Source organism: Tachyglossus aculeatus, chromosome 20 (assembly GCF_015852505.1).
Source record: "Tachyglossus aculeatus isolate mTacAcu1 chromosome 20, mTacAcu1.pri, whole genome shotgun sequence".
Classification (NCBI taxonomy): Eukaryota; Metazoa; Chordata; class Mammalia; order Monotremata; family Tachyglossidae; genus Tachyglossus; species Tachyglossus aculeatus.
This window is the reverse complement of record NC_052085.1, coordinates 32,718,972-32,732,319: the sequence shown is the minus strand read 5'-3', so window position 1 is coordinate 32,732,319 and position 13,348 is coordinate 32,718,972. Positions and strand designations below refer to the sequence as shown.

Below are 13,348 nucleotides of genomic sequence, written 5' to 3'. Positions count from 1 at the left end.
GTGCTCCACGCTAAGACTTTATGGTAACATGTTTGGCCATCTTTGTGTAAGGATTCCCCGGGAATGCCGATCTACAGCCCTTGAAGAGTCCTGTTGTGAATTCTGGAATGGTGTGACCGAGCCTTCTGGAGCGCCCTGGTTTGGTCCATAAATACCGTACAGTTGTGTGAAATTCTCGTGATGGAGTTTCCGTTGGGAACGATGGATGAGTCCGGGTCCTGGGGTGCCGCCTGTCCAGGGTGTCCCCGCCCTGTCTCGCCCTACATCTCTGCTGGCCAGATGCCAGGCCATGTTTCCCCACCCCTCAAGAAACTCTGTTGGTTGCCCATCCACCTCCACGTCAAACAGAAACTCCACACCATGGGTGTGCCCCTTCTTCTTTGCCCCTTCTTACCTCACCTCGCTACTCTCCTACTACAACCCAGCCCACACCCTTCACCTCTCTAATGCCAACCTTCTCACTGTACCTCGATCTAGTCCGTCTCACCGCCGATCTCTTGCCCAGGTCCTCACCTCTGACCTAGACTGTGAGCCCATTGTTGGGTAGGGACCGCCTCTGTATGTTGCCGACTTGTACTTCCCAAGCGCTTAGTACAGTGCTCTGCACACAGTAAGTGCTCAATAAATACGATTGAATGAATGAATGCTATGCAGGAGTAGCAAAGGAAGCTTGCCTTCCCAATGCTTGCCAGTAAACACTCGATAAACACGATTGATTGATCGATTGCCTCACTAGAGTCTGAAATGGGATCAGGGTGTCACCCCCCTCCATCAATCAATCAATCAATCAACCTTCTGGCTGGAGGATTGAAATGGAACCTGGACCATGTTGGCTGTCAAAGCCATCTCTCCCCCTGCCCGCACTCTTTTGCCTTCCCCGTTCCTGCGGCGAGGTCGGTGGGAACCAACTGTAGCGTCATCATTCAGGTGCCAGGTGTGTCTAGAGCTTTGAATCGATGAGTGAGCCTTTCTTCTTCTTTTTCCTTTCAGTTGGGAAGACATCCTTGATCACCAGATTCATGTATGACAGCTTCGACAATACCTATCAGGTAAAGTGCCTTTCTTTGTGCTCTGTGGGTCTGTGTGTCACAGCGGTGGCTGAAGTTGGAGCTGTTCAGGTGCCAGATCCTCAGTCCTCAGCCCCATTTTGTCTCCTTCTACCACCTCCTCCTCCTGCCTCTTCCTCCTTTTTGACCATCGCAGTGGTTTGGGGGTTGGTCTTCCCCTAAAGTTGGGGACAAGGCTAAGCCAGCTCAGTCCCCCTGCACCGGGTGCCCCCAGGACATCCCGAACGGCCCGCGAGCCACCCCTCCGTGTCCTCTCTGAGCCCAGCGGTACACGGCTTGTGGCGCCGGATCCTTCCCCCAGGCTCTGCGCGGGGCGGAGGGGTCCTGTGCAAATCACTCCCCTTTCTCTCTGCCTCCGTTTCCTCATCTGTAAAATGGGGGTGAATACCGTAAGCCCCATGTGGGACAGGGACTGTGTCCAACTCCATCACAGTAAGTGCTCAATAAATAATAGGATCTGTTGGTTGACTGCTTGATCTACCCCAACATTTAGTACAGTGCCTGTCACATAGTAAGCGCTTATAAGTACATTTTTAAAAAATCCTTTCATTAACCAGACTGTGAAGAGAGGAAAGTGACCTCAAGACCATGCAGTGCGGTGCAGGATTTCCTAGGAGCTCCCGTGTGTCCTTTCCTAAAGGCCCGCCTCTCCCCAGCCCCATGGGAATGCTAAGATTTGGGAGGTGGAGAAGATAACGCAGGAAGTGCTGGTTCCAGGGGAGACCTACGGCACCTCCGGTCCCGAGTTCCAGCCCCCCCAGAGGGGCCCCCGCTCCTGGCTGGCTGCCCCCTTCTCACTAAGAACCCCGATTTGGTTTTCTGGTCAGCCAGGGTACTGTTGAGCAGGTGGAGTATCAGGGTGCTCCTAGGATTATGGGGTCACCAGCCTTCCCTTCCCGAAGAACTGCAGGGATGCTATGCTCCTTCTTACCCGGCTCTTTCGGAGTGCTGTTCCTTCAGCAGGAAGCGGCCCACCCGGGGGACTCGGGAATGCGGCTCGCCAGCGGCTCTCCTCTTCCTTCCCCTGTGCCTCCGGCTCTGGGTGCGGTCACCGGAGTTGGTTGTGGCTGCCCAGCCCATGGCCTTACTGGATCTTGGCGAAATCAGAGAAATGGAAAGAGATAAGAATGACGGGCCAGGCTTTCAGGGCTGGCCTCCGTTCGGTGGATGCAGGGGCCCGGCAGGTACCCAGGGACACAAGTCAGCAGGAGACCCGCCGACCGCTGTAGGGATTTGGCCCTCCGTAGGTCACCTGGCAGCAGTTTAAGTTTGAATGTGAGACAGGAGCTGTCCCGACACGGTCCCGGTGTCCTGCGCACAGGAAGTGTTCAGGCAGTGCGGTTGAGGAGCAGTGCTTGTGTCTGCAGCTGTGTGGACTGCATCTGGGGGCCTTTCCCCCTTTTCAGCAGCAACGGCAACAGCAGGGGCACAAATGAAGTGTGTGGGTACATGAGTGAGCACCACTCGGAGCTAAAACGCACCCCAAGAGAGCTTGGATCTATAAGGAAATAGGCCCTCAGTCCATCTGTCCTCCTCCCGTGCCATCCCACCATCAGCTGCTCCCTCTCTCTCTGTCTGCGCCCCTTCCTCCCACCTCTCCAGCCCTGCTGCCGGATCTCTTACTGAGCTGGGTCCCAGAAGGAGAAGGTGACGGGCTGTTTACCCTTTGGGCCGAGGTCCTTTCTCTGCCCTTTGCCGCTGCTGCCGCTCACACCGTCTTTGGTTATTTCTTCTCCCTGCTCTCTGCATTTCCTCTTGGAGCTAAAAAGTTACTGGCCATAATCTTTTCATTATCAGTTTGCTCACATTAAAAATCAATGCTCTTTCTTATTTTTTTTTAACAGGCGACAATTGGCATTGACTTTTTATCAAAAACAATGTACTTGGAGGATCGAACAGTGAGTAATGCTTCTGTGTGCCGTTTTCTGCAGTCTCCCCGGGTAGACCGTGCTGATTCCAAACCTAGTCCGAATGCGTTACGGCCTAGAGACCTCAGCCCACTCAGCTGTCCTGGAGGTTTGGCTGTCTGTGCAGTTGCTCCGTTCTTCCGCCCTGTGGGGTTCGGGACATGGGAGCCGGTGGGGAGAGGAGGAAAGGGCGTGTGTGGCCTAAAAACGGCCCCCGCCGAGGGGACGGCTGGCAGCATCCTTGCCACTTGGGACCAGAGGGGCACCAGCGTGGGCCAGAGGTGGGCGGAGGGCAGAGGGTTGCCCAGAGAGAGGGAGCGCAGAAGGGGATGCAAAGGCCCCTCTACCCCACTAGGCCCGGTGGTACAAGTCCTGCGAAGCCACAGATCACCGTGCCCTGCCTCCAAGGGTCCAGCCGTCCATGGGGGGTGGGATGGCCCCAACGGCTCTGGGAGCTAGATTCCCAGGCTGGCTTATTGCAGGGCCCCAAAAGAGCCGAGAGTTTCCAGGCAGGGCTCAGGAGGCCCCAAGGGGTGACTTTCCAGCCCCTCCCAGCCCTTCTCAAATTCCTGCCCCCTTCTCACCCCCACGCTCCCCAAGTTGGGACTCCTGGGTCAGACCCCTGTTGATGACTTCTCTCCGTTTGTGGGGGCCGGCACCCTGAGCCCTGCACGAATTCTCATTTCCCCTCGGAGATGGAGGACAACTGCGGCGAAGGAAACCTCATTGATGGCCATAATTTCAGGCTCCCTCGGTAGCTCACCCTCGCCGGGGAAACCTGACTCACATCGAGCACTTTCTCTCGTCATTGTGGGTCATCGGCTGGATCCGAAGCTCTGAAGGGTTGGGGGTTTAATTCTCTGTAGAGTGCCTGGGAGAGTCTTGAATTTTTTTTTAGCTTGGAGACAGGCTTAAGTAGAAAAGAGCTTTTGACTTGACACCAGCATTTATTTGGGGTTCGATTTGGTTTATTTAGCCTGAGGGTGGGAAAATGGCTCATTCACCTCTTAACAGAGGGAGGCCAGCCTGGGTAGGTGTCCAGGCAGCGCTGTCCCAGAGGGTCTTCCGTGTCCTTCGCTGGGGTCCGGCCTCCTCAAGCTGAGTAGAAGGGATGCAGAAGTGACCCTTGGAGATCCGGGCCACTCCTCCCACCAGCTTAGTCCCCCGCTGACAGCCAACTGCCACTGTTTTGCTCGATTCCCCCGCTCTAGTAGAGTCTGGGGGTTCGTCTTAGTTCCCCAGACAGGCCTGGCAGGAGAAGAAGAAAGCGGTCCCGGGGGAGCTTGGGGTTCTGTCGTGGGCCCCTCTCCCCCTTCTCTTCCATCTCCATCTCCCGGTGGCAGCCACACGAGGAAGGAGAGGTCAGGCAGTGCTGTAGGGGCAGCTGGCTACTGCTCCCAGCCATCATGCACGTGTTCCTTTTCCTCTCAGGCATCACCTCTTTTTCATTTTAGTTTTAGTTTGGCTTTTTTTCCTCTCTTTTTTTTTTTTTTTTGGTATTTATTTTCTCCCATCCCACAGATCAGGCTGCAGCTGTGGGATACTGCGGGTCAGGAACGTTTCCGTAGCCTCATTCCCAGTTACATCCGTGATTCCGCTGCAGCCGTAGTAGTTTACGATATCACAAGTAGGTATTTTGCACCGGGTTGACCTTTCTTGTTTTTCTTGCTTGTTCGACTGGTTTTGTCGTTAGGTTCGGTTGCAATTGTGGGACACAGCAGGTCAAGAGCGGTTCAGGAGCTTGATCCCTAGCTACATTCGTGACTCCACTGTTGCCGTTGTTGTTTATGATATCACAAGTGAGTGGGGGGAATCCTGCATTTCTAATACTCTCCATCCTGTAGCTTAGCTGCATGCTCTTGTCTGTCGGGCGCTGTTTTTCATTCTGGCATGTGCCGTGCATTTTTCTGCGCTAGAGCGAGGCTCGATAAGGGCGAGCCGGGTCCGATCCGCTGCACGATTCTGCGCTGGATCCTTTTGACCACCACCCCCTTCCTCCCTGCTCCCCTGCCCCTCCGTTGATCCCTCCACACCTAGAGTTTCTTTCATAACAATGACACTTTAACCTCCGTGCCGATCCTTTTGGGAAGTCCTGCCTCCCTCCCCTGGAACCTGATCCCAGGTTTCCCAAGAGCCAACTACGGTCAGATCTCTTACTGTCCAGACCCCGTGGGACCTGGTGCCCGCTGCATGTAGATGATGCAGACAATCTGGCCTCCCGGGCTTCCAGCCAGCCTCGGTTTCCTTACCAGGGGTCTCAGCTCTCAGCAAGAAGTATCTGTCTCCTTTCCCCACCTCCCTCCGTCCTCAGAAGTGGTCAGTGGGATCGGGTGTTTGCAAACTGCAGCCCGGATTTCCTCGACAGCCAAGCTGAAGCCACAGACCGTGGCTGGGGGATGGCTGCCTGGACAATCCGAAGCCCTTTTTGCACACTCCTGACCCCATTTTGAATTCCAGGGCTGAGATTAACAGGATGGGTACTGGAGAGCAGGGGCTTCCCCGCGCACGCTTCTTCTGAGTAGGGAATGAGTCACTTCTTTGTTCTGTAGTTCCCAAGTGCCTGGGAGAATGCACCGCCCCATGGAGGTGCTCAATAAATACTAATGCTACTCCACTCTCGAGGTTGCTGTTAATGAGACCGTCAGCCCCACTCGGTCACTGTTACCTGAGACGAGGTCTGTCCCGGGACCAGCCGCCCCACACCGTCTCCATTAACCGGGACCGGATTGCGAGGCAGATCTTGCGGGGTCGCCTGGCTGGACACTGCTCTTGTTATGTTCTCCATCCCCCCTCCCTCACAGGGCTTTCCTGAGCCCCTTTGAGAGCTGCCGTCCCCTGGCTTCTCTCCACTTCAGCCTCCCGGACTAGAGAAAGTGCCCCAGCACGCTTTTTTGTTTGTCGCTGGTATCCATCAGAGGGTACTTCGGCTCCATGACTAAAACATGTACTGCTAACAAACTGCTTTTCCATTTCTTACTAAGAAAATATGAAGTTTGGAAGCTAAAGCCTTCCTGCTCTTCCCCCACCCCCTTGGGGACCCAGAGTGAGTGAACGGCGGGGCCTCGGGCCCCACAGGTGTAGGAGGGTCAGGCCAGGCCAGGAGAGCCGGCTCCTTGTCGAGCCTCTCAAGGGAAATGAACATGTGAGGGGGATTGGGCATTTATTTCCAAGTAGACCTCCTGAAAAACGGGAAGAGGGCAAAACCCTCTCTGCTCACATGACTCGCCGGAGAGCATGCTAAGTGAGCGGGCTCGCCGTACAAATCTCTTCCCGGTTTCCTGGATGGGATTTTTGTACTCACATTAGATTTGAATGTATTCCTGAGCCTCAGGACCCCCAAAATCTGAGATTCCTAAGTCCTGTAGCGAGATTCGTAGCAGCAAAATGAAGGCAGGTGAGGACGTTTGCTAGAGTATTTTCTCCTTCGTGTTCTGTGCTACTGTCTCCATTACAACTCTTCCTCCAAGATGTCCCACCTTCATCGTTGTACCGTTCGACCACCAGAGCTCATTTGGCAGCTTAAACTCTTTGTGTTTCCCTTGACGCTAAAATAAGTGAGCGCGGGAAATGACTTTTGTGAGCGACTCTCCTTTTTGGAACCTGGTCCTCTGGAACGTTTGTGTCCACGAGAAACCTGGGCTTTGCCGCCAGACGAGGCCCGGAGCCTGCTCACCTCAAGCCGAAGGGACCACAATTGGCTTAAGCGAGGCCCACGGCGTGGGGTTCGAAGCCGCTGGGATGCACCCCGCGTTCCCTGGGCTAGCTGGGCCCAGCCGCGCTCACATCCCTTTTGACCTGCTTTTCTCCGTGCTGTTGGGGACCTGGAAGGGGGCCAGAGGCACGGAGGCAATGCAAGCCCACGCTATCTGCTGCACCCGCCGTTCCCCGCCCGGGTGCTGCTACTAAATGTCGGCCCGCCGGCAGCACTGCCCCTGCTCCCCACTGTTCCTCTGCCCGCAGGCGGGCTTCAGGTCGCCCCACGTCTTTCACCTTTCCTCTTTTTGGTGGGTCCGGTCTCCGGGGGCCGTGCGCAGATACAGTGGAGCTGTGTATTGCTGGCACATTAGTCTCGTTCCTGATGTGCCCAGCCCCAGTGGGGAGGTCTGGGAATGGGGAGGGGAAAGAGGAGAGGGCGTCCTCACCGGGGTGGGTGGTAACGCACTTCTTGTTTGTCCCTCCGCCGTAGACGTCAACTCGTTCCAGCAGACTACAAAGTGGATCGATGACGTCAGGACGGAACGGGGAAGCGACGTCATCATTATGCTAGTGGGAAATAAAACAGATCTTGCTGATAAGAGGTACGGGGGAGCTTTCTGCTGGGACCAGGCACATTTCCCTCGAGCAATCTTCCATTCCGTTTACTGGGGAAAGTTTCCCGTGGAAGTGGAATCGAGAGGTTGAGGGCTCAGAGTAGGAATGGTTTTCAAAGGAGGGAATGGTGACCAGCGCGAATCCTGAAGCCCGCTCAACTCGAGGGATATTTGTACTGGTTCCGGGGACCGCCGAGGAAGTGATCAGAATAATTCCTTTCCCTTTACATGGCCTAGAAGGCTACCGGAAAAATGCTTGGACAAGAGATTTGGATTTTGGAGAATGATTTGTCCTTAAGGACTCCGTCCCTCCTAAGGCAGGAGTCTGTAAGTGATCCTTATTGTCCAGGATCGATTAACAAATGGGTCATTCACTGAGATGGACGGTCCCTCTCCGTCTCCCCGTGTGTCTCTTTCTCCTTCCTTAGCACATTGCAAGTTCCCTGTCCAAATCACCCAGGGCTCCTTCCTTAGCACAGTGCAGGGTCTCATTCCAAATCAGTGAGGGTGCTTGATTGAACTAGAAGTCCTTGTAAAAATGGGCAGAAAGAAGCTGGGCTCACCCCTCTAGGGCTCCTGACTGGACTAAGCGCCCAAGGTGGACAGTCGAGAGGCCTACGGGGATAGCTTCTGCTCCCCAATCTGGAGACGGGTTCTTGGCCCACCTCCGGAGTAAGAACCGTTTCCCGTGCGGGGTCCCCAGCACGTTCTGCTTTGCAGAGCCGGCCTTCAGGGATTGACCTCAAAGAAGTCGTGAGCCGCCCAAGGCTTCGGGCCCAAGCAAGTCTTTGGCTGACCCACCGGGAGGTCTCCTGTGACCGGAATCGTATGGGGAGCCCAAATGGCTTTGATGGCCACGTCCGCGGACGTTGTTCTTTATAAACTGATTTCTGCTGTCGTGATCTCCGGGATCCCGGCTGGTTGACCTCTGCTGCTCTTCGAGGTTGGGCAGGCGAGGCCTCCCTCGCTAATAGGTCACGTCCCATCACCCAGCTTCCCCAACCTCTGGGGGGAAGGTGACGACACTGAAGGCCTCATTCTGTACCTCTGGAGATGGAAGGGAAGCTTAATATTTATCGATCAAGGTGGGCACCTGGAATGAAAATTTTACGATGCTCCACCCCAGAAAAACTCACCGGTCTCTCTTATTCCGGACATTCCACAGGCAAGTGTCTATTGAAGAGGGAGAGAGGAAAGCCAAAGAGCTGAACGTTATGTTTATTGAGACTAGCGCAAAAGCAGGATACAATGTAAAGCAGGTAAGTGCTGGGGACTTGGTCTTCTGGGCTAGGGATTCAGACGTGGTAAACTGAGCCCAGATTCCAGGAATTCCAAGCCTCCTGGGGCAAGATAATTATGATCATCTTCCAGATGTGTTGGCGGTATCTTTGCCAAAGGTAACGTTTCACCCAGTTTGCATCTAGCCCAAGCTGGGCCCACCCCTGGGATCCGTTTGCCCGTTTCGGCCACCCTTGGTTTGTTTTCACGGGAACGAGGCTGAGCTCCCTGCAGGCTTTTGGGACCAGGTCTGTCGGGCAGACCCGGGGGTCTTGTTGGAACTCGAGACAAGACGACGACTGGTTTTCACTTGAGAAGGAAGCAACCTTAACCAAAACGGGGAGCCTGACGGGGGCAGGAGGCTGTCCGGGCACATCATTAGCCGCATCTTCAATTTCTAGAGAAGAGCCTCTCAGCCAGACATTTGGGCTACCATGAGGCTACAGGTAGGGGCCACTTGACCCCATGGTGGCCGGCGGGGTTCAGCATCTACGCAGGGAGGGCCCGTAAACCAGGGATTCTCGTCAGCCAGTCTCTTGCCACTCGAGCTGTTTTCACGTATTTGATACCCTGACGGCAGCAGCCTCGGCACGTGTTCACCTTGTAAATGTGAAATTCTTCGGTGCTTTCTACGTTCTTGTATTCTGCCCTCTTCCCGGGAGAGGCGTGCAGTGTTGCTCTTGAGATCCTTCTGTTTTTCAGAGAGAGTAGTCTGTTGTCTGGGCCCCAAAGATCGCCCGTCAGCTAGGCCGTTCCTGTCACCTAGCAGTTAGAATCAAAGTCAGCCTAAATTGGATTTTTTTTTTTTAAGTGGCACCCATAATGGATAATAAAGGATTCCAGCCAGTAAAAAATAACAAATAGGCTTTCTGCATTGCCCAGTTTCCTAGTTAGGCAGATCACTCAAGTGAAAGGGGGTTAGTTAATGCATCATAACGCTCTGCACACAGTAAGCACTCAATAAATACGGTTGAATGAATGAATTTAGTAGGCAGTCGTAACGCCAAGGCTTGCCTTGACTACTGAGAGCTGGGCTCAAAACGAAGCTAACTTAATCGATGTGCATCTAATAGCACTCCACCTCCTTTTTTTATGGTATTTGTTGAGGCACTGTACTAAGCGCTGGGGTAGATGCAAGCAGCATGGCATCGTGTATATAGCCCAGGCCTTGAAGTCAGAAGATCATGGGTTCTAATCCCAGCTCTGCCACATGTCTGGTGCGTGAGACCTTGAGCAAGTCACTTCACTTCTCTGGTCCTCAGTTCCATTACCTGTAAAATGTTTACAAAGACTGGGAGCCCCCTGTGGGACAGGGACTGTGTCCAACTTAAAAACCTTGTATCTAGCCAAGCGCTCAGTACAGTGCCTGACACATAGTAAGCACTTAACAAATACCTCGAGTATTATTATTACTATGATTATAGAAGCTAATCAGATTGGACAAAGCCCACGTCCCACATGGGGCTCACAGTTTTAATCCCCATTGTACAGATGAGGTACCTGAGGCCCAGAGATGATAAGTGATTTGCCCAGCGTCACACAGCAGACGAGCACGGGCTTTGGAGTACGGGGTCATGGGTTCAAATGCCGGCTCCGCCAACTGTCAGCTGTGTGACTTTGGGCAAGTCACTTAACTTCTCTGTGCCTCAGTTTCCTCATCTGTAAAATGGGGATGAAGACTGTGAGCCCCCCGTGGGACAACCTGGTCACCTTGTATCCTCCCCAGCGCTTAGAACAGTGCTTTGCACATAGTAAGTGCTTAATAAATGCCATTAAAAAAAAGAGTGGCTAAGCGGGGTTTAGTACTCAGGTTCTCTGACCCCAAGGCCCGGGCTCTTTCGTTCATTCATTCATTCAATCGTATTTACTGAGCGCTTACTGTGTGCAGAGCACTGTACTAAGCACTTGGGAAGTACAAGTTGGCAACATATAGAGACGGTCCCTACCCAACAGCGGGCTCGCAGTCTAGAAGGGGAAGACAGACAACAAAACAAAACATGTGGTCAGGCGTTAAGTCATCAGAATAAATAGAAGTAAAGCTAGATGTACATCATTGGCAAAATAAATAGAATAGTAAATATGTACAAGTAGAATAAATAGAGTAAAAAAATCTGTGCAAACATATACAGGTGCTGTGGGGAGGGGAAGGAGGTAGGGCTGGGGGGATGGGGAGGGGGAGAGGAAAAAGGGGGCTCAGTCTGGGAAGGCTGCCAACATGCTCCCCTTAACTTTTGTACTCCCTGGCCCAATTTAAGGCCCTGAACAAAACCTTTGTGATTAGCCTCAGGTTTCCTTGGTTCTAGACGGAGGAATTCTGGCCAGGATTTGAAGGCTCAGAGTGGAATTCAGATGAGCGTGATCTGTACCTCTTCATGACATTGGACATTGGACAAGGGAGATGTTTCAGTGTAATTGAGAGTTGGATGTACTATCACATCATGTAGCTCTGTTAAGCCATATAAATATCCCCTTCAGAGAAAAAATAGGGAGGAGTGTGTGCATTTGTGTAAATTGAAGGGGTTGAGAAGATGGCAGTGGTGTACATATCTTTCTATCAAGTTGCTTCCCCTACCTGTAATGTATCGTACGGTCTGTCTCCCCCACTAAATCACCTGGAGGGTGGGGAGCGTGTCTACTACAATCGCTGCTTTAATAATAATAATAATAATAATGGCATTTGTTAAGCGCTTACTATGTGCAAAGCACTGTTCTAAGCGGTGGGGGGGATACAAGGTGATCAGGTTGTCCCACGTGGGGCTCACAGTCTTAATCCCCATTTTCCAGATGAGGTAACTGAGGCTCAGAGAAGTTAAGTGACTTGCCCAAGGTCACACAGCAGACACGTGGCAGAGCTGGGATTTGAACCCATGACCTCTGACTCCAAAGCCCGTGATCTTTCCACTGAGCCAAGCTGCTTTACTCTCCCAAGGGCTCAGTATGGTGCCTCACACAGAGAAGGCACTTGGTAGAAATGATTGATAGGAAGTCATGTGGAGTGTAGAGCTGGGAGGAAGGTCTTCCATTAGCCACTTACCACTCATCTCCCCCACTGAATCACCTGGAAGGTGGGGAGCGTGTCTACTGTAACGTCTATTGTACTCTCCCAAGCGCTCAGTACGATGCGTCACATAGAGTAGTAGCACTTAATAGGACCGATTGATAGGAAGTCGTCTGGAGTGTTGAGCTGGAAGGAAGGTCTCCCATTAGCCACTTGTTGCTCAAGCTGCCGCGATGCCCTAGAAAAGACCATGGTTTTCTTTCATCATCATCATCATCATCAATCGTATTTATTGAGCACTTACTATGTGCAGAGCACTGTACTAAGCACTTGGGAAGTACAAATTGGCTACATATAGAGACAGTCCCTACCCAACATTGGGCTCACAGCCTAAAAGGGGGAGACAGAGAACAAAACCAAACATACTAACAAAAAAAAAAAAAAATAGAATAGATATGTACAAGTAAAATAAATAAATACATAGAGTAATAAATATGTACAAACATATATACATATATCATTCAGACGGGGCCTGTGGCCTGCAGGGCTCTCAGTGGCCCTCCCGTGGGGTGCCTGCCGGCCACTACGGCGTTTCTTTCTTCACGGGCGGGCGGGCGGGCGGGCGGGCGCCCGTCCCTTTGTCCTTGGAAAGGGGGAAACTCCCAGGGAGCCGCTCAGCAAAGGCCAGTAGTCGCAGCAGGAGAGCGGAGGCCCAGTCCGGAAGGAGGAGAGGGGAAGGGGCTGGGGGGAGGAGAAGGAAAAGGAGGGAGAGGAGAGGAGAGGGTCAGAGGCCGCACAGCGGCTGCCGCCCGCAAGACAAGCATCTAAGCATGGAGAAGCAGCGTGGCTCAGTGGAAAGAGCCCGGGCTTGGGAGTCAGAGGCCATGGGTTCGAATCCTGACCCCGCCGCTTATCGGCTGTGTGACTTCGGGCAGGTCGCTTAACTTCTCCGTGCCTCAGTGACCTCATCTGCAAAATGGGGATTAAGAGTGTGAGCCCCCCATGGGACAACCCGATCACCTTGTATCCCCCCCCAGCGCTTAGAACAGTGCTTTGCATATAGTAAGCGCTTAATAAATGCCATCATCATCATCTATCAGAGAACTGCAGGTGCCCCCTGCTGCAAGCTTCCAGGCCAGCTTCAATGGCACCAGGCCCCTGCGGCGGGCCAGCTCTGGCAGGGAGAAAGGGAGAAAGAGGCAATCAGAGAGCATGCGGGAGGGAGGATGGACAGCAGTGGCCAGGGCTGCTGCCAAACACGCATCCTCAGCTAGTACGGTGGTGCGGCGGGAGCCCGTCCCTACGGGAGAATACTTTCTGAGAGGTCGGGTCTCACCCTTCTTGGGGTAAGGAGAGTTTGGGCGAATGAAGGACCCGGGTTCGCCCCATTTGCCTCTCTGGAGGCAGAGGTCCCCGCCTGGAGCACCCTCATCATCATCAATAGTATTTATTGAGCGCTTACTATGTGCGGAGCACTGGACTAAGCGCTTGGGAAGTACAAGTTGGCAACATCTAGAGACAGTCCCTACCCAACAGTGGGCTCACAGTCTAAAAGGGGGGAGACAGAGAACAAAACCAAACATACTAACAAAATAAAATAAATAGAATAGAGATGTACAAATAAAATAAATAAATAAATAAATAGAGTAATAAATATGTACAAACATATATACATATGTACAGGTGAAGCGGAAGGCAGTGAGACCCTCAGGTTAAAACAACTGGTTGGTGGCTCTGGTCGGGGCTACTACGGAGGTAGATTTGTTACTGGACTCTGTCGGATCAGCC

The 13,348-nt window shown here is 53.0% G+C and overlaps 1 protein-coding gene across 2 annotated transcripts in view; it reads left to right on the top strand.

The window, feature by feature from the left end:
- Window positions 1-13,348, top strand: part of RAB6A (RAB6A, member RAS oncogene family) — a 52,695-nt gene that overhangs the window by 34,421 nt on the left and 4,926 nt on the right. The window contains exons 2-6 of one of the 2 annotated variants that reach the window (XM_038761699.1): window positions 991-1,049; window positions 2,912-2,965; window positions 4,668-4,773; window positions 7,161-7,272; window positions 8,450-8,543. In XM_038761699.1, coding sequence (XP_038617627.1) covers window positions 991-1,049; window positions 2,912-2,965; window positions 4,668-4,773; window positions 7,161-7,272; window positions 8,450-8,543 — 425 coding nt within the window. Of the gene's footprint in view, window positions 1-990; window positions 1,050-2,911; window positions 2,966-4,495; window positions 4,602-4,667; window positions 4,774-7,160; window positions 7,273-8,449; window positions 8,544-13,348 lie in introns of both variants that reach the window. The other variant, XM_038761698.1, reaches the window with a different exon arrangement.